The 21,133-nt window shown below is 48.9% G+C and overlaps 1 protein-coding gene across 3 annotated transcripts in view; it reads right to left on the bottom strand.

Moving 5' to 3' along the window:
• LOC141130438 (receptor-type tyrosine-protein phosphatase kappa-like) overlaps nucleotides 1-16,557 on the bottom strand; it is a 206,312-nt gene extending 189,755 nt beyond the window's left edge. For all 3 annotated transcript variants that reach the window (XM_073618135.1, XM_073618137.1, XM_073618136.1), the window contains exon 1: nucleotides 16,280-16,557. In XM_073618135.1, coding sequence (XP_073474236.1) covers nucleotides 16,280-16,364 — 85 coding nt within the window. In that variant the 5' untranslated portion in view covers nucleotides 16,365-16,557. The remainder of the gene's footprint in view (nucleotides 1-16,279) is intronic.
• Nucleotides 16,558-21,133: the final 4,576 nt, after the last annotated feature.

Raw genomic sequence — 21,133 nt, 5'->3', positions numbered from 1 at the left:
CCACCATCCCTGTGCTGAGTTCCCAGGTCTGTACACCTGCTGTGCCCATTATAAGGGGTTCTTATTGTAGCAAGGGCCCAGACCCCTAGAGACCTAATGGTGACCCCCAGAGTCAGGGAGAGCTGACATCCTTCTTTGTGGAATGGGTTACTAGGCATAGTGAGTGTAATGCAAGATAGAATGATTGGGCGCCAGTCACATTTTGAATGCGAACAAAAGAGATTTATTGTCTCTTAACAAGAACTGGGGGAGAGCTGGTTAGCGCCTGAACACCCTTAGGCAGATGCAATAACAATTGGCAGACTCCGAGACAAAATAAGCAGACAGCTATGCAGGTTGAGGGCCTTTAAGCTGTTTGCAGCACTGTGTTTGTAGAATTGCTGTCTCCTATTGCAACTGAACTTGTAGGTTGACTTTAACACAGATCTGTACGCATACCAGACTTGGTATGCCCGTTGTGTAGGACCTGGCCTCCATCTCACAGCCTCATGCTGTAGCTTTTCTCACTGAGCTCCCAGTCTTCTCGCCAGACCTTCAGATCCCAGCCACCCGTTGGATCCCCTGAGCTCTTCCACAGCTAACCCGCTGTACACTCCAAGTATCACCCATGCTACCTGCTGGGTCCCTGGCTTGAATACTGAAGCTTTCCCAACTTGTTCACCATCCCCAGCTAATGAAAAAGGCTGCTCTGGTACTTCTTCAGACTTCACAAACCTGGCCTCTGATAACAGGAGTAGTTGTCCTTACTGGCGACAGTGTCCCCTTTATCTCTGACCTCTGGTTCTCACTTGCCTCTGGTAACAGGAGTGGTTGTCCCATGTGGCAACCACTTCTCCTTCACCTCTGGCAACACTCGGTTCACCATCAGGCTGAACCTCTGCAACGATCAGGCTCCTCTCGGGCTGAGCCTCTACACACGTGGCTAGGCCTCAGACTTAGGCCTAACCTTCAGCTGCTTCTTCACATACACCCACCAGGCCACAGCCTGGGGCTAAAAGAACACTGATCACCTGACTCATTCCCCTTAAATAGACTCTCCTGGCATGCTTAGCCACAAATATGATTGGCTGAGAAATTAGGTCTATTCACAACCTGAACTCACTGTGGTCTTGTCATTCTAATGCCAAAGGCAGCAGTTCCACCTATTGACAGAAGAGAGAAATGCACCAGATTCAGTCTTAGGGCAAAAAATTTAGAGGATACAACTACCAATTAGCCAGGCTAATTACCGCCTAGCAGTGGGTGGGAACACCAAAAAAGGTGGACAATAACAGGTTTGGTTTATACAGCAGGGAGATCTCACTGCTGGGGTATCAAATATTACCTTCACTGAAATCACATTGCTTTCCCAAGATGCTGATAATTGTTCATTAAGTACCCTTCAATACAATCCAGTTCATTAAGTTGCTGAGTGGTGTATTGTTTGCTTGCATTAATAGACAATGTGTTTGGTTCATCATTTCAAAATTGAAGAAAAGGATCCATTATGTATTTACTTCCTCTTCTGAATCAGCATTTCCACGTTACTATTTCTAACATGGAACTGCAAACCCTTAGGACAAAGCTTCTATATACAATATATTGATAGATAGATAGATAGATAGATAGATAGATAGATAGATAGATAGATAGATAGATAGATAGATAGATAGATAGATAGATAGATAGATAGATACAGTATCTCACAAAAGTGAGTACACCCCTCACATTTTTGTAAATATTTCATTTTATCTTTTCATGTGAAAACACTGAAGAAATGACACTTTGCTACAATGTAAATTAGTGAGTGTACAGCTTGTATAACAGTGTAAATTTGCTGTCCCCTCAAAATAACTCAACACACAGCCATTAATGTCTAAACCGCTGGCAACCAAAGTCAGTACACCCCTAAGTGAAAATGTCCAAATTGGGCACAATTAGCCATCTTCCCTCCCCGGTGTCACGTGACATTAATGCCCCGTACACACGGTCGGATTTTCCGATGGAAAATGTCCGATCGGAGCGTGTTGTCGGAAATTCCGACCGTGTGTGGGCTCCATCGGACATTTTCCATCGGATTTTCCGACACACAAAGTTGGAGAGCAGGAGATAAAATTTTCCGACAACAAAATCCATTGTCGGAAATTCCGATCGTGTGTACACAAATCCGACGGACAAAGTGCCACGCATGCTCAGAATAAATAAAGAGATGAAAGCTATTGGCCACTGCCCCGTTTATAGTCCCGATGTACGTGTTTTACGTCACCACGTTCAGAACGATCGGATTTTCCGACAACTTTGTGTGACCGTGTGTATGCAAGACAAGTTTGAGCCAACATCCGTCGGAAAAAATCCATGGATTTTGTTGTCGGAATGTCCGAACAAAGTCCGACCGTGTGTACGGGGCATAAGTGTTACAAGGTCTCAGGTGTGAATGGGGAGCAGGTGTGTTAAATTTGGTGTTATCGCTCTCACTCTCTCATACTGGTCACTGGTAGTTCAACATGGCACCTCATGGCAAAGAACTCTCCGAGGATCTGAAAAAAAGAATTGTTTCTCTACATAAAGATGGCCTAGGCTATAAGAAGATTGCCAAGACCCTGAAACTGAGCTGCAGCACAGTGGCCAAGACCATATAGTGGTTTAACAGGACAGGTTCCACTCAGAACAGGCCTCGCCATGGTCGACCAAAGAAGTTGAATACAAATGCTCAACGTCATATCCAGAGGTTGTCTTTGGGAAATAGACGTATGAGTGCTGCCAGCATTGCTGCAGAGGTTGAAGGGGTGGGGAATCAGCCTGTCAGTGCTCAGACCATACACCACACACACTGCATCAAATTGGTCTGCTTGACTGTCGTCCCAGAAGGAAGCCTCTTCTAAAGATGATGCGCAAGAAAGCCCACAAACAGTTTTGCTGAAGACAAGCAGACTAAGGACATGGATTACTGGAACCATGTCCTGTGGTCTGACGAGACCAAGATAAAATTATTTGGTTCAGATGGTGTCAAGCGTGTGTGGTGACAACCAGGTGAGGAGTACAAAGACAAGTGTGTCTCTACAGTCAAGCATGGTGGTGGGAGTGTCATGGTCTGGGGCTTCATGAGTGCTGCCGGCACTGGGGAGCTACAGATCATTGAGGGAACCATGAATGCCAACATGTACTGTGACATACTGAAGCAGAGCATGATCCCCTCCCTTTGGAGACTGGGCCGCAGGGCAGTACTCCAACATGATAATGACCCCAAACACACCTCCAAGACGACCACTGCCTTGCTAAAGAAGCTGAGGGTAAAGGGGATGGACTGTGTCAGAGGGCGTACCTCGGCGGGCAGGGTGCTCGCGGTGGTGTGCGGCAGGGCGCGTCGGCGCGCGTGTTCCTGTGGACCCCGCCGTGCGTGTCCCTCGCGGTGCTGGTGTGTGTCCAGGGTCATCCTGCTGTGCACGCCGGTGTGCGGGGGCGCGCGCGCGGGCGTTGGCGGGTGCGCGTGCCTGTGTGTGCCGGGGCGCGCGCGTGCACGTCGTTTGGCGCCAAAGGCTGCATTTAAGCCGGCGTGCCCCTGTGACCAGTGCTGCCTGATCAACAGCTAGTCGTTCCAGTGCCTGACCTTGTACCTTGTTCGTTTCCTGATTACCTGCTGACCCGGCCTTGTCCCCCGATCTCTCTTTGAACTCTGCCTGTACCTGACTTATGCTTGTTTGACCATCCGTTTGCCTGCTCCACTGTACCTTTGCCGTCTGCCTGTTACCCAACCCGGCCTGTCTCCTGACCATCCGTCTGCCTGCTCCCTTGGATCCAAGCTGCCTGTCTGTTGTCTACCCAGCCTGCTTTCCAAACAAACCTGCTCAGTCTTGTGCCTGTGCTCCAGCCAGCTTCAGCCTCCCCATCTGTTAACCCTGCAGTATCTGGACAGTGAATACAGGCTCTCATACCACTCCGTACTTTCGTGCCTTCTGTTTACTCTACCAGGGGCCGTCAGTCGGACGCGTAAGGGAGCCTACCCTCTGCCCGATTGGACTCGCCGGTCTGGTAAGTAGGAGCCTGACAGTATCAGGCAGCCATGACCGAGTCCGGGCAGGGGGCTTCTCCCATGGATGAACTCTGCAGACATCTGGCGGGTCTAACCCAGGCGGTGAAGAGCCTACAAGAGGGATACTCAAGCCTGGAAGAGCGTGTACAGGCCTTATCCGCACCTTCCGGCCCGCAGGGGTCCGCAGCTGCAACCTCAGCACCCTCCGTGGTCATGTTACCTCCAGAGCCAAAGGTCCCAGTACCAGAAAGATTCCTAGGAGACCGAAGTAGGTATCGTGCTTTCCGGAATGCCTGTAATCTCTACTTTGCCCTTCTGCCACGCACATTCTCTCTAGAAGCCACTAAGGTGGGCTTCGTTATCTCCTTACTATCTGGCAAACCCCAAACATGGGCCCACCAACTTTTGGAGCAGAAGTCTGTTGTCTTGGAAAGCCTGGATGCCTTCTTCGATGCTATGTCTCAACTATACGAAGACCCCCAGCTTACCGCCACCGCGGAAGCTACCTTACATGCCCTTCGTCAAGGCCGTCGAGCGGCAGAAGATTATGCCGTCGAGTTCAGATGCTGGAGCTCTGACACGGCGTGGAATGACGCTGCTTTGCGCCATCAGTTTAGGATGGGGTTGTCAGATCCTCTCAAGGATGAGTTGGCACGGGTAGGGGTACCTCAGACCCTGGAAGAGCTTATCAACCTGTCCATCCAAATAGACCGTAGGTTGAGGGAACGACGTACCGAAAGAACCACCAGTACCTTTCGTCCCACCTGGATGCTCCCACAAGTACCCTGTCCTCCCAGCAGATCTCCTGCTCCCTCTCCAGTCTCGGCCAGTGATGCACCAGAACCTATGCAGTTGGGTCTACTTCGTCCCTCCTTGACCCCAGAAGAGAAATTACGCAGACGGGTACATAACCTTTGCCTCTACTGCGGGGAACCCGGGCACTACGCCAGCAGTTGCCCCAACAAGACGCGTAAGTGTCGCTCTGCTGATCGTACCTGTACTACTATTGTACCCACTGTTGGCACTCACCTAACTATTTCTGTCACTTTACAGCTTCCCGGAAAGGCTATCCAAGTCCCAGCCATCATTGACTCTGGAGCCTGCAGCTGTTTTATCGACCGGACCTTCGCTTCGCTTCATGACATCCCTCTCCAACCCAAAACTCAAAGTCTGGCTGTTCATCTTGCAGATGGCTCTGCTCTCCGCTCCGGTCTGGTCACTCAAGAAACCGTTCCCTTAGAAGCTATCATGGGCCATCAACACAGGGAATATCTCTGTTTGGACGCCATCTCTTCACCCCTTTTCCCAGTCATTCTAGGAATACCATGGCTACAGGTTCACAACCCTCAAATCAACTGGGCTGCTGGTAATGTTGAGTTTCTCTCTGGATATTGTCTACAACATTGTCTACAAGGGGTCGGCCGTGAGGTTACCCAACTTCTGTTTACATCCTGATGTTGATCTGCTCCAAGCTATTCCTGAGCCTTACCAAGATTTCGCGGATGTGTTTAGCAAAAAGGGTGCAGAATTACTACCTCCACACAGGCCCTACGACTGCCCTATTGAACTGCTTCCAGGAACCGAGGTACCTTTCGGCCGGATCTTCCCATTGACTGAGCTGGAGCTGGGCACCCTGAAGCAGTATCTAGACGAAAACCTGAAGAAAAAATTTATCCGCCCGTCCACTTCCCCGGCCGGTGCTGGCTTATTCTTTGTAAAGAAGAAGGACCATTCTCTGTGGCCATGTATCGATTACCGCGAATTGAACAAGATAACAATTAAGAATCGTTACCCGCTTCCCCTGGTACCTGAGTTATTCCAAAGGCTGGGCACTGCCAAAATTTTCACTAAATTGGACCTTCGGGGTGCATACAATCTAATTCGCATCCGAGAGGGTGACGAGTGGAAGACCGCCTTTCGCACTCGTTTCGGGCACTTCGAGTACCTGGTCATGCCCTTCGGTCTTTGTAATGCCCCAGCTACGTTCCAGCACTTTGTGAACGACATCTTTAGAGAATTCCTGGACCTCTACGTCATTGTTTACCTGGACGACATACTCATCTTCTCTTCTTCCTTGGCTGATCACCGCAGGCACGTCCGGAATGTTCTTGCTCGGCTCAGGCAACATGGCCTATACGCTAAACTAGACAAGTGTGGGTTCGAACTTCAAAGTATCCAGTTTTTGGGACTCATTATTTCTGTGGAAGGCATCAAGATTGACCCACAAAAAGTGTCTGCCATCCTGGACTGGCCTGCACCTACAGACAAAAAAGGGGTCCAACGTTTCGTAGGATTTTCTAACTTTTACAGGAAATTCATTAAAGACTTTTCTAAAATCATTTCGCCAATAACGGAACTTACAAAACAGGGAGCACGATTCTGTTGGACGTCCAGAGCACAAGCGGCTTTCGAGAAATTAAAGGGACTGTTCACATCTGCCTCTATCCTTAAACACCCTGACCCTGCGCTACCGTTTGTACTGGAAGTTGATGCTTCGGAGATCGCAGTGGGGGCAGTACTTTCCCAACGCCAGGGCCCCAAAGCCCTTTTGTTCCCAGTAGCATTCTTTTCCCGCAAACTTTCGTTGTCAGAAAGGAATTATGATGTGGGAGATCGGGAACTTTTGGCCATCAAGGCGGCTCTGGAGGAATGGCGCTATCTGCTGGAGGGTGCTGTACATCCTGTTCTCATCTATACCGATCACAAGAACTTGGAATACCTAAGGTCAGCCAAGCGACTTAAACCACGACAGGCTAGATGGGCACTTTTTTTTTCCCGCTTCTCCTTTCACATCACGTACAGACCCGGATCCAAGAATGGAAAACCTGATGCTTTATCTCGAATGTTTTATGATTCCAAGAAAATTGCTCCTCCAGATACTATCCTGCCAGCGGGAAATTTTTTACTCCTCCAGGGAGATTTAATTTCCAGAATTAAGCAAGCCTCCTCAGAAATTCCTCAACCTACTGGGACCAGTTTAAGGGATGGGTTGCTCTGGCACGAAGGCAAGATTTTTGTACCTGAAAAACTTAGAGTGCTGGTATTGGAATTGTGCCACGACCACAAGCTGGTGGGTCACTTTGGAGCCCGGAAAACGACTGAATTGGTGCAACGCACCTTTTGGTGGCCACGATTATTGGAGGACTGTAAAAAGTATGTGGGTTCTTGCCACACTTGTGCCCGGAATAAATGCAACCGCTCAAGGGCCTGGGGTTTGTTGAGACCCTTACCGATTCCTGACAGGCCTTGGAGAATGTTATCAATGGACTTCATCGTGGAGTTACCTCCATCTGAAGGTTTCTCGACCATCTTTGTGGTGATCGATAGACTGTCCAAGATGGCACACTTTCTCCCCATGAAGGGTACACCCACAGCCGTGGAAAGGGCGAAGATATTTGTCAAAGAAATAGTGAGACTACATGGGGTACCCGCGAATATTGTATCGGATCGGGGCGTCCAATTCACCTCCCGGTTCTGGAGGGCACTGTGTGGTGCTCTGGAAATTGAATTGGCATTTTCTTCGGCCTACCACCCTCAGACAAACGGCCAGACAGAAAGAACTAACCAGACGCTGGAGCAATATCTCCGTTGCTTTTCTGTGTTTACGCAAGATGACTGGGTGTCCCTGTTACCAGTCGCTGAATTCTCTTACAACAACTCCCTACACTCAGCTATCAACCAGACTCCTTTCTTTGCCAATTATGGATTCAACCCTTCCTTCCTTCCCAGTTCTATCCCGGAATGTACCCTACCTGCGGTAACTGAAACAATGGAGTTCTTCTCCAAAAACTGTAAGATCTTGCAGGAGACCATGGCCCAGTCCCAGGCATCCTTCAAGAAGATGTTTGATAAGAAAAGACGAGGAGAACTTGTCCTTGAACCTGGTAACCAAGTGTGGCTCTCCACAAGTAACTTAAAGTTGGCTTGTCCCTCCAGGAAGTTGGGACCTAAGTTTATGGGTCCTTTTCAGGTAAAAAGAAAAGTGAATGATGTCGCATATGAACTTAATCTGCTGGAGTCCCTTAGAATTCACCCGGTCTTTCATGTGTCGTTATTGAAACCAGTTATCCCTGATTCCTTTCCTGACCGTAAGGCCAAGCCACCAGAGTCTGTTATGGTCAACAATGAGGAGGAATTCGAAATCGAGGCAATCCTGGATTGTAGGAAGAGGCAGAATCAGCTCCAGTACCTCATTAAATGGAAGGGGTATGGACCCGAGGATAATTCTTGGGAGCCTGAAAGTAATCTCCATGCTGATGAATTGTTACAAGCTTTCAAGGACTCCCATGCAACCAGGTTGGCCCAGCTGGGCATCCGGAGGCTGCCCTTGAGGAGGGGGCACTGTCAGAGGGCGTACCTCGGCGGGCAGGGTGCTCGCGGTGGTGTGCGGCAGGGCGCGTCGGCGCGCGTTGGCGTGCGCGTTCCTGTAGACCCCGCCGTGCGTGTCCCTCGCGGTGCTGGTGTGTGTGTCCAGGGTCGTCCTGCTGTGCACGCCGGTGTGCGGGGGCGCGCGCGCGGGCGGTGGCGGGTGCGCGTGCCTGTGTGTGCCGGGGCGCGCGCGTGCACGTCGTTTGGCGCCAAAGGCTGCATTTAAGCCGGCGTGCCCCTGTGACCAGTGCTGCCTGATCAACAGCTAGTCGTTCCAGTGCCTGACCTTGTACCTTGTTCGTTTCCTGATTACCTGCTGACCCGGCCTTGTCCCCCGATCTCTCTTTGAACTCTGCCTGTACCTGACTTATGCTTGTTTGACCATCCGTTTGCCTGCTCCACTGTACCTTTGCCGTCTGCCTGTTACCGAACCCGGCCTGTCTCCTGACCATCCGTCTGCCTGCTCCCTTGGATCCAAGCTGCCTGTCTGTTGTCTACCCAGCCTGCTTTCCAAACAAACCTGCTCAGTCTTGTGCCTGTGCTCCAGCCAGCTTCAGCCTCCCCATCTGTTAACCCTGCAGTATCTGGACAGTGAATACAGGCTCTCATACCACTCCGTACTTTCGTGCCTTCTGTTTACTCTACCAGGGGCCGTCAGTCGGACGCGTAAGGGAGCCTACCCTCTGCCCGATTGGACTCGCCGGTCTGGTAAGTAGGAGCCTGACAGACTGGCTGAGCATGTCTCCACAACTAAACCCTATTGAGCATCTGTGGGGCATTCTCAAATGGAAGGTGGAGAAGTGCAAGGTCTCTAACATCCACCAGCTCTGTGATGTCATCATGGAGGAGTGGAAGAGGACTCCAGTGGCAACCTGTGAAGCTCTGGTGAACTCCATGTCCAAGAGGGTTAAGGCAGTGCTGGAAAATAATGGTTGCCACATAGAAAATAGTGATACTTTGGGCCAAATTTGGACATTTTAACTTGGGGGCATAATCACTTTTGTTGCCAGCTGTTTAGACATTAATGGCTGTGTGTTGAGTTATTTTGAGGGGACAGCAAATTTACACTGTTATACAAGCTGTACACTCACTACTTTACATTGTAGAAAAGTGTCATTTCTTCAGTGTTGTCCTCATAAGGAACCTTTCCCTGTTGCTAATGCTGTCCGTAACAAGCGGGATACCTGTCTCTACTCTACTAACTCGCAAATGGGAGCCAAACCTGGGAGCCAGGGCCTTAAATAGGCTCTGCCTGACCCAAGATGGCTGCCGGTCACATGGGGCAGCAGCATTTAATTGGATTTTTCCCCAGTGACTCAGGACTATGTTCCTTTTAACTTCCTCTCCAACTGCCGTGCCGCCGCAGAGAGCGCTACCTGCAGTGGAGAAAGTGGACTGCACCTGCCTACGGTATTCTCAAGAACACAGTTTGAGGTTCTCCAGAATGTCAGTTTTGAGAGAGGTGGTTTTAAATCTTTCTTCAGGGTTTGTAATTCCAAGGTCAGGGTCTGGAGCCCAGAGATTTCAAACTGCTTTAAGTGGAAAGAAGTCTCCAAGCCAGTGTAGTTTTTTTTTTGGGGGGGGTGGGGGGTGGGGAGAGTCTCCTGATCTAGTATGCGGGGGATACTTACCCCCTCCTCTTTCTGACCTCCCCACTCTCACCCCTCCCTTTCTCTCCTCTCCCCCCCTCTCTCTCTCTCTCTCTCACTCACCCGCCACTCTCTCTCTTAACCCCCCCTCTCTCAAGAAACCCACACAGCTGCCAGACCCCACATAGCCACCAGAGACCCCACATAGCAAGGTCCCCCACCTCTTTCCTCCCTTCCTCCCCTCTCTCTCTCTCTCTCTCTCTCTCTCTCTCTCACCCTCTCTCTTTTCCCTTCTCTCTCTCTCTCTCTGTCTCTCTGTCTCTCTCTCTCTCTCACCCTCTCTCTTCCCTTCTCTCTCTCTCCTCTCTCTCTCTCTCTCTCTCTCACCCTCTCTCTTCCCTTCTCTCTCTCTCTCTCTCTCTCTCCCTCTCTCTTCCCTTCCCTGCTCTCTCTCTCTCTCTCTCTCTCTCTCTCTCTCTCTCTCCCTCTCCCCCCCTCTCCCCCCCCCCTCTCTCTCTCTCTCTCTCTCTCTCTCTCCCCCCTCTCCCTCTCCCCCCTCTCTCTCTCTCACCCTCTCTCTCTCTCTCCTCTCCCTCCTCCCCCCCTCTCTCTCTCTCCCCCCCTCTCTCTCTCCCTCTCACCCACTCTCTCTCTCTCTCTCTCTCTCCCTCCCCCCCCTCTCTCTCTCTCTCTCTCTCTCCCTCCCTCTCACCCTCTCCCTCCCACCCTCTCTCTCTCACCCTCTCTCTCTCTCTCTCCCTCTCACACCCTCTCTCTTTCTCTCTCTCACCCTCTCCCTCTCACCCTCTCTCTCTCTCTCTCTCTCTCTCTCCCCCCCCCCTCTCTCTCTCTCTCTCTCTCTCTCTCCCTCTCACCCTCTCTCTCTCACCCTCTCCCCCCCTCTCTCACCCTCTCTCTTTCTCTCTCTCTCTCTCACCCTCTCCCTCTCCCTCTCCCTCTCACACTCTCTCTCTCTCTCTCTCTCCCTCTCCCTCTCACCCCTCTCTCTCTCCCTCTCTCTCTCCCTCTCCCCCCTCTCTCTCTCTCCCCCCCCCTCTCTCTCTCTCTCTCTCTCTCTCACCCTCTTCCTCTCTCTCTCTTTTTATTATCCTAACTAAAACACACTGACACTAATACTAATTAAAAAAAAAAAATATCCTGTCCGAAGAAATACTGACCCTGAACTTTGTCCCTGGCCTTTACCTAAACACTATCTGATCTAAGTCAAACCTTGATCTAGGTATTCTTTTGTATTTAATTTTTTCATTATAATTATTATTATTTTTACACACACTTTTTTTCTTTCTGTAAGGAAAGAGAGAGAGATACCATGTATCTCTCTCCAAAATGGGGGCGAACGTCACAATGACGGCTCACTGTGGTAGCCAATCGGAGGCTATCACAGTTCTCAGGTTACCCGGAATCTGTTTTGGGTCCCGATTGTTATTACGGGGCCTGGGACTCTTAGTGAGACCCTGGTCTCTGTGCTTGGAGTGCGAGGTGTGGGGCACTCCCAGTACAAAGGGAGATATGCATGTATGCGGCCCCATGGAAAAAAAGCTCAGTTTAGTGGGCCGCATATTTGTGTGAGGTCAGCATTAAGGGGTTAAGATGGGGGTGGAAGTTGACAGGAACTATGATTTCCTTTGTCACAGGGATAGGGCTATGCGATTGGATGTTGGTGCCCTATGTGACTCCGGTGGCCATCTTGGGTCAGGTAGAATCTATTTAAGACTCCAGCTCCCAGGTTTGGCATGCTTTGTGCAAGTGGCTAGCGTGGGGAAAGGATCCCCGTCTGACAGGGACATTACTTAGAGATAGGGTAAGGTTCCGGAGGAGTAGGGACAGTGCAGGAACTACGTCTAAGTCCCAGGAATCCTTCTTTTTTGGGTGTGGTCCAGCCAGGCCACACTCTGCTCTTTATGGCATGTGCTGTAGAAATCTTCCATTCCGCATATCTCTGGTCCACCGCTGTATCTGTAGTAAGTGGCTCCAGTCGGGTGTACTCCCTGCTGAGCCTGTTGTACTTGCTGAACTTCTCTACAATATATTGTTACTGCCAACCATGGACTCTGTGTGTTCACTGCCCACCACACAACGCTGCACCTAACCGAAGGGTAAGACCACCTCATCCTGTAAACCAGTGGTTCTCAACCTCAGTCCTCAAGTACCCTCAACAGGCCATGTTTTGGGAACTTCCCTAAGATAAAATATCTCTTATGAATACCATGTCATTGATATTGATTTAAAGCAGCTGTGCACATCAATCTCTATCCTGCCATTAGAGGCTCTCAGAGCTAAGTGGGTGCGAGATATACCAGATCTAGATATGAAGGATTGGAGGGTGGTGTGGGATTTCCCTCTGCGATCCTTGATATTCTTAAGAGATCGTATGATTCAATATAAATTGGTACATAGAGCATATATTACGCCACATAGACTTAAAAAGATAAATCCTTTGTGTTCTTCGGAGTGTTGGCCAGGGGCGTTGCTAGGTTTACAAAAGATCTGGGGCTAGAGCCCCCCATAGCAACGTAGTAAAGAAAGTCATACGCTTGGGCGGGCATACACATGTATATAATATACGTGTTTGTGTATATATCCCCAGAGAGCCCCCCTTACACCAGGGTCCCCAAAGAGCCCCCTTACATTGGGATCCCCAGAGAGCCTCCCCCTTGCATCAGGGTTCCCAGAGAGCCTCCCCCTTAAATCAGGGTCCCCAGAGAGCCTCGCCCTTAAATCAGGGTCCCCAGAGAGCCTCGCCCTTAAATCAGGATCCCCAGAGAGCCTCGCCTTTAAATCAGGGTCCCCAGAGAGCCTTCCCCCTGCATCAGGATCCCCAGAGAGCCTCCCCTCCCCTTGGGGACCCCTGCAGAGACTCGGGGCTATGGGCCCCAGATTCGGGGCTATAGCCCCAAAAGCCACCCCCTAGCTTTTCAGGGGAATCAGGGGAATCAGGGGAATTTTACACGTATTTTTTCGGACTTGTCCATATATAGTTAACTTTTGGGTGGAAATGGTGGATTTATTGAACTCTATGACTTCTGTCCCTCTACCGGTTTCAATGTCTGTCTGTTTATTGGGCCTGGTAGAGACTATTCTTCCCACAGTGTCCGAGTGAGTGTTCGGTAATATAACATTATTTTATGCAAGAAAAGCTACTGCGCTGCATTGGAAGAAATCTCGGTCCCCTATGCTCTCATATAGGGAAAGAATTGATAAAAAATAATCTTTCATTGTATAGGGATACTTATATGAATAGGGAATGTCCTAGTAAGTATGATAAAGTGTGGGAAAAGTGGCTTGACAAACCATATACAGCATTGAATGCCCATGGGGGCCATTGTTTATAATAGGTGTGTTCCTATATGAGAAATGTTTGGGGTCATTGGGGAAAGAAGGAACTCAATTTTAAAAATCGTTTGCTATTCTTTTTTGGATTAATAATTGATATACCGGATTTTGAAATTGTATTATTATATTTTCGGTTCAGTGTGTATCATGTTTTGATTCCTTTAGATTCCTTTAGAATCACCTTAAGACTTTTTTGTGCTTTTTTTTTTTAATGTTTTACTGTCTATGTCCAATCAAGGAGATTTCCCTTGAAGACACAACAAGAAGTAAGAGGAAATCTCTCCAAAGCAGGTAGATTTCTCTCCGTACGGTGATTTGTTATTAATCTATAATAAAGTAATTGCAAACCAGTGATTCCTTACCAAATAATTTATCCAAGAACGCAACAAACATGGTGTTGTTCCGCATTTTGCGATCAACTAAAAATATTGATGGGAAATTAGATCTATTAGAAACTATGTATTTCAAAAGGATAATTTATTCAATCAATTCTCTGACTAATGCCGCGTACACACGATCCGTTTTCTTGTCGGAAAAAGATATGACGGCTTTTCCGACAGGATTCCGCTCAAGTTTGCCTTGCATACACACGGTCACGCAAAAGTTCAATGAAATTACGACTGCCAAGAACGCGGTGACATACCACACTACGACGAGCCGAGAAAATGAAGTTAAATGATTCCGAGCATGCGTCGAATTGTTTCCGAGCATGTGTAGGGATTTTGCGCGTCGGAATTGCCACAGACGATCGCATTTTCGGATAGGAACTTTTCCCAACCGAAAAATTGAGAGCATGCTCTCAATCTTTTGCTGGCTGGAATCCCGCCAGCAAAAGACCGATGGAGCGTACACACGGTCGCATTTTCCAATGAAAAACTCTCATCTGTCTTTTGCGGGCCGAAATTCTGAACATTACACACATAAATTGTTCGCTTGAGCAGAAAGGAGTGGCATGAAAAAGAAAATTAAGAGCTCATTAAACCAATTGATATTTTGGTTTATGATTTTTGTTTAATCTGATCAGAATATTTGCATCAAATAATCGACTGAATTATAGTATCAGTGATTGTGTCCCCTATTAGATGGTTGTCACTGGAATAGTGGCCCCCATTCGAAGATTTCCTCCCACTTCTTCCAGCACAAACTCTAACATTTTTAGTTTCTCTTAAAGTGGTTGTAAACCCTTACAGATCCCTTTTTACTACAGGTTAGCCTATAATAAGGCTTACCTGTAGCTACCCAGGATATCTCCTAAACCCGCACGGTTTAGGAAACATCCCCTGTATCTGCATGTACCAACGTCATCGGCACATGCGCACTAAAGCAATGGCGGGTTCGTGCCGTTGCTTCAGCTAGTGTGCCGTTACCAACGGCTCCCACGCGCATGCGCGAGAATGACGTCATCACGGCTCTGGCCAATCACAGCACCGGAGCCCGCGATACCCGGAAGTAACTCCGGGAGCAACGTTTTGCCGGCCGGAGCTGTTTACGGGGACCACTATGGGGTCTTCGATCTAAGGTGAGTATTTCATAATGAGCTAGTATGTTATGCATACTAGATCATTGTGCCTTTTTCTTGCAGGCTTTTTTTCTTTTTTTGTGGGTTTACAAACACCTTAACTACCTGTATCGGAGACAATGATCTCCCTAGAGGAGATTAATTAAAACCGATAAGGACGTATGAGAGGTGTACATTTGTTTGTTATCAGTGGGCCATCAAAGCTGGGTGCCAAAGCTGATCAAGGGCTCATTCCATGCCCTAATGTCAGGAAAGCCTGTGCTCAAAGGAATGCGTGTGTTCAAAGAAATGCCTGTGCTCAAAAGAATGCCCATGCTCAAAGGAATGCTCATGTTCAAAGGAATGCTCAAGTTCAAAGGAATGTCTGTGCTCAAAGGAGTGCTCATGTTCAAAGGAATGCCCATGGTCAAAGTAGTGCTCATGTTCAAAGGAATGCCCGTGCTCAAAGGAGTGCTCATCTTCAAAGGAATGCCCGTGCTCAAAGGAGTGTTCATGTTCAAAGGAATGTCCACGAGACCGGGGGGATGTTTGTCGCCCCCCCCAAAAGCCAAAAGAAAAAAAACACCAGCCGCCATTGCGCCTGACGCTGACCTTGGCCTGGCTCTAACTCTGCTCCTGGTTCCTCACTCTGTACTCCTAATGCCCGATTGTAGTTTACCTCAGCCCACCTGACTACACATCTAAAAATCCAGTATCTGCCTGCTGCCAGCTGGCCTGCTTCAACTTAGGATCTGTTACAAAGGTATTTTGAACCAGATCTCCTACAGGCACCTGTGCCACTCCATGCCCTGTAATACCCTGTCATCTTCCCCAGGGGAAACAGGACAAGAGGTGTACGGGCAGCCCTCTTGTCGACTCGGCCTCGACTAGGTACATTACACTCAAACTGCAAATAAGTCCAAAAAGAGCTGGCGGAACTCTGTGAAAATCCAACAAGAATAATATTATATATACGAGGGTTCTTCAAAAAATCTCTGCACTTTCATTAACTCTATTAAATATAAAAAAATGCGGAAACTTTTTGAAGACCCCTCGTAATAAAATACTAGTCACCGGTTTCTCCAAGATGGTCACCTGAAGCCCACTGCAAAGGACAAGTCTATCCTCTGCCAATTTCTCCTCCCAGAATACAGCAGTGGCCTGTTGTTCCATGTTGTAGACAGTGATCGGTGGAACACAGTCCTGCCCTGCATCATTTTCCAGCACACCAAGGGAAAGCAGGTGGCAGCAAGAGCCTGGCACCCCCCCCCCCCAACAGCCTGCCACAGGCTGCTCATTTCCTTGATCATCTGCCTGCTGACATGAGAAAAATTAGATCATATCCCCCATATTATGGTGAGCCCCGTGAAAATGCCTCTTTGCATTATTTAAAGGCCCTGCATCTATTTCTATGTCTTTTTCAATGTATAAAAGGCTGAAATAATAGGTATTTCATCGTACCTGTTGCAGCAGTAGAGCTCTCATTGGCCTCCAGTCCATAGACCTGACAGACAGCGATCACCAGATAAGTCCACCGTCCAAGCATGGCAGCCGGACCACCAGCTACAGGAAATGTGTGCAGTGTTCAGTACGACCACTTTTGTGTCCCTTCTCTACATCAAACACCTACAGAGGACATGGCTCTCCGACACTCAGCTTACTGTGCATATGAAACAATGATTCTTCCTCTTTTGTGGTATCTGCACGGATCTGCTCAAGTTTCCGAGTCAACTACATTTTACTAAGCTTCTAAGACTGACGTGGTGCCTCTAGAACAGGGTGTCTCAATTGCATTTCCTTTTTGATTTATCTTTATTGAAGATAACAGTTCTACAGAACTGGTAAAAACAGATACAATGAGTTGAAGTAGGGGCATGATGTAGCCAGGCCAATACAGTATAAACACATGCACAAATACAACAGCATATACCAGCCTGCTGCCTTTCTCAACCTTTTTTAAGATGGAGAAACCCTTAAAATGACTTTTGGGTCTCAGGGAACCCCAGCTAATAATTACTATAGCTGTAGCTCATGATACATTAGTGTAGTGGGCAATGGTAAGAATGTCCCTTACATTGGTGATCAGTGGGAAGAATGTTCCTTACATTGGTGATCAGTAGGGATGAGCTTCGTGTTCGAGTCGAACCCATGTTCGACTCGAACATCATCTGTTCGCCCGTTCGCCGAATTGCGAACGATATGGGCCATTCGCGCCAAATTCGGGTGGCGCGTCACGGCCCATAATTCACTGCGGCATCGCAGTGCATTGCTGGCTGATGATTGGCCAAGCATGCACTATGACCCGCATGCTTGGCCAATCACAGCGCCGTCTGAACAGAGAACCATAAGCCAGGTAGGCTTTGGCCAATTATGGCTCAGGGAATTTAGTACACGCCCCACACTATATAAGGCCTCCTGCATGGCGACCCTGTGTAGTTTTTTTATATATACACCGTATTCAGTTTAGCTAGATCAGTTCCTGTTATCTTGCTACTGACAGGCAGGCTTGTCTTGTTACAGTATTTACAGCTACCTGAAGAAAATTGCTGGTGTTCTTTTGATCCTATTAGTACCACAGTCAGGCAGCTAGACTATTTACAGTTAGTGTAGTGCGTCCTCCTCACAGTGTTCAGCTAAAACTACAAGTTAGTGTAGTGCGACCTCTGCACAGTGTTCAGCTAAAGCTACAAGTTAGTGTAGTGCGTCCTCCTCACAGTGTTCAGCTAAAACTACAAGTTAGTGTAGTGCAACCTCTGCACAGTGTTCAGCTAAAGCTACAAGTTAGTGTAGTGCGTCCTCCTCACAGTGTTCAGCTAAAACTACAAGTTAGTGTAGTGCGACCTCTGCACAGTGTTCAGCTAAAGCTACAAGTTAGTGTAGTGCGTCCTCCTCTCAGTGTTCAGCTAAAACTACAAGTTAGTGTAGTGCGACCTCTGCACAGTGTTCAGCTAAAGCTACAAGTTAGTGTAGTGCGTCCTCCTCACAGTGTTCAGCTAAAACTACAAGTTAGTGTAGTGCGTCCTCCTCACAGTGTTCAGCTAAAACTACAAGTTAGTGTAGTGCGAACACTGTGCAGGCAGCTGCACAGTGTTCAGCTAAAGCTACCTGTAGATGGTTGGTGGTGTTTTCCTGATCCTATCACTACTGCAGGCAGCTAAATAAGCTACAAGTTAGTTTTTTGCGAGCTCTGCACAGTGTTCACCTAAAGCTACCTGTAGAAGGTTGGTGGTGTTTTCCTGATCCTATCACTTCCGCAGGCAGCTAAATAAGCTACAAGTTAGTGTAGTGCATCCTCCTCACAGTGTTCAGCTAAAACTACAAGTTAGTTTTTTGCGAGCTCTGCACAGTGTTCAGCTAAAGCTACCTGTAGAAGGTTGGTGGTGTTTTCCTGATCGTATCACTACCGCAGGCAGCTAAATAAGCTACAAGTTAGTTTTTTGCGAGCTCTGCACAGTGTTCAGCTAAAGCTACCTGTAGAAGGTTGGTGGTGTTCTCATACTACAGGCAGGCAGTTGATTTTGCTAGCTGCAGTATCATATATATATATATCCCAGCTTAGTGCAGCTACAGGCCATTAGTATGTCTGGAAGGCCAACAAGGAGAGGCAGACAGTCACAAGCCAATAAAAGAGGGCAAGCAGGCTCTGTGTCTAGAGGCAACAGTGCTGGTCGTGGAGACGGTGGATCCTCATCAGCACGTGGCCATGGGACACGCTTGGCCTTTTTTTTGGCAGCTGGCCGTGTTGAGCCGCAACATGCAGAAGACTTGGTCGAGTGGATGACCAAGCCGTCCTCATCCTCCTCATCCTCTCTCACCCATGCTCAGGGTACTTTGTCTGGCAAAGCAGCTGCCAACGCGGCCTCTTCCCTCGGCTCAATGGCATCAGTGACTCCTTCCCTAGCCCCACCATGTCCTCCTGAGGAGTCCCTCGAACTGTGTGACCACAGTGTTGGGTGCATGCTCCAGGAGGATGCCCAGCGTTTAGAAGGCTCTGATGATGATACTGAGCTAGATGAAGGTAGTAACGTGAGCACGGACAGAGGGGGTGCCCAAGAAGGACAGCAATCTGGCAGTCATGCTCCCCCTGCTGCAGCATACTGCCAGGTTTGCTCCAGTGATGAGGAGGGAGGGGATGATGAGGTCACTGACTCAACGTGGGTGCCTGATAGGAGAGAGGAGGAGGAGGCACATCACCAAAGAGGCAGGATGCCCTTCAGGGGCCAGCCTAAGGGCAGCACACTGACTGCATCACACCCCAAAGCTCCGCGCATTATTCCAAAAGTTCTTTGGTGTGGGCCTTTTTTGAGACGAGTGGATCAGATCGCACCGCTGCTATTTGCAACATATGTCTCAAGCGTATCTCGCGTGGCCAAAACATCTCCCGCTTGGGCACCACATGCTTGACCAGACATATGTTGACCTACCATGCAGTTCGTTGGCAAGCGTATCTAAAAGACTCACACCAAAGAACAAAGAGGACCTCTCCTTGCTCCTCATCAGCTGAGATCTCCAACCCCACTATACCTTCAGTCCTCTCTGAGACCTGCACTGAGAGGAATGAAGATGTAGAATTAGGTGTGTCACAGCCAAGTACTTGTGGGCAATCTGCTTTTAGTACACCAACGTCAGATTGTACCAGGCAAATTTCCCTGCCCCAGCTGCTGCACCGCCGAAAGAAGTTCGCTCCCAGCCATCCACATGCCCAGCGGTTGAATGCTAGCTTGGCAAAATTGCTAGCACTTCAACTGCTGCCTTTTCAGTTGGTAGACTCTGCCCCCGGTGTGTATACACACCGCTCCTTCACCGCTCCGAAGATGCTGCTGGCAGGACTTTTTTTACCGTCCTGCCAGCGCATTGCTCCAGTGTGCAAGCCCTCGGGGCTTTCACACTGGAATGAAAGCAGCGGCACTTTCGGGGCGGTTTGCAGGCACTATTATTAGCGCAATAGCGCCTGCAAACCGCCCCAGTGTGCAAGGGCTCTAACTGCTATAGTGTTGTAATAGATCATCCCAGTAGACCCAAGGGTCAGCTCACTGGAGTGAAAATAAAACAGCACAGGACACTCTACATGTTTCGGAATAACATAGAAAGACTCAGTTCTTTCTATAGTGTATGTTTCCTTCCTCAGGAGTTTCAAAGAAGCAGTTTCGATGTGTTTAAAACATTTGTCTCTTCATTGTAAACATTGTACATAGACGTATTGAGAGATGGGCTCCCACAGCCTTGGGTCCAAGGGGTTAATTAGGTTTTCTAGTCACTGATGCAAACAGTAATTGTTTTTGGAAAAGTAAGGAGAGAGATTTTGGGTACTATGCAGAGTTTGTCTTTGGCGTTGACCCCAAAAAAGACGGCAGGCCAGGGCTCACAAGAGCCACCACTGGTGGATGGACTTGGCATGTATCTTTGGTGGTTCGCTGTAATGACACACACTGCAGGGAAAGCAGGCTCCTCTCAGCTTTTTAAACAATACTACTGTATTCTATTCTTGCACCATATAATTATTTCCTGGTGTTGTACTGCCCATAATATCCCCCTTGGGGCACATACCCTCTTTTGGCTTTCTTCCATGTGCCCTATTTGGCTCACATCCTTAACTTGGTGGTGCAGCGGTTCTTGGGCAGGTACCCGGGCTTACAGGATATCCTGAGGCAGGCCAGGAAAGTCTGTGTGCATTTCCGCCGGTCATATAATGCCAGTGCTCGGCTGGCAGACCTCCAAAAGGAATTTAACCTGCCCAAGAACCGCCTAATCTGTGACATGCCCACCAGGTGGAACTCAACGTTGGCCATGCTACAGCGGCTGCACACGCAGCAGAGGGCCATCAATGAGTACCTGTGCGACTATGGCACCAGGACAGGGTCAGGGGAGCTTGTTTTTTTTCCCCCACGCCAGTGGGCCAAGATCAGGGATGCATGCACTGTCCTGTCACCATTTGAGGAGGCCACGAGGATGGTGAGCAGTCACAGTGCATGCATTAGTGACACAGTCCCCCTTGTCCACCTGTTGGAGCACACGCTGCGTGGAATAATGGACAGGACACTTGAGGCAGAACAGAGGCAGGAAGAGGAGGACTTCCTTAGCTCTCAAGGCCCCCTTTATCCAGACAGTGTTCCTGCGTGCCCGCCAATCACACAGGAAGAGGAGGAGGAGAAGGAGGAGGATTGTGTCAGTATGGAGGTGGAGCCTGGCACTCAGCATCAGCAGCAGTCTTTAAGGGATCAGTCCCAAGAAACACATGGACTGGTACGTGGCTGGGAGGAGGTGGCTGCGGACCATGTCGTCCTTAGTGACCCAGACGACTGGACCGAATGCCTC

Source organism: Aquarana catesbeiana, linkage group LG01 (genome assembly GCF_042186555.1).
Source record: "Aquarana catesbeiana isolate 2022-GZ linkage group LG01, ASM4218655v1, whole genome shotgun sequence".
In the NCBI taxonomy this organism is placed as follows: Eukaryota; Metazoa; Chordata; class Amphibia; order Anura; family Ranidae; genus Aquarana; species Aquarana catesbeiana.
The sequence above is the reverse complement of the archived record's forward strand: the minus strand, read 5'-3'. Positions and strand labels throughout refer to the sequence as shown.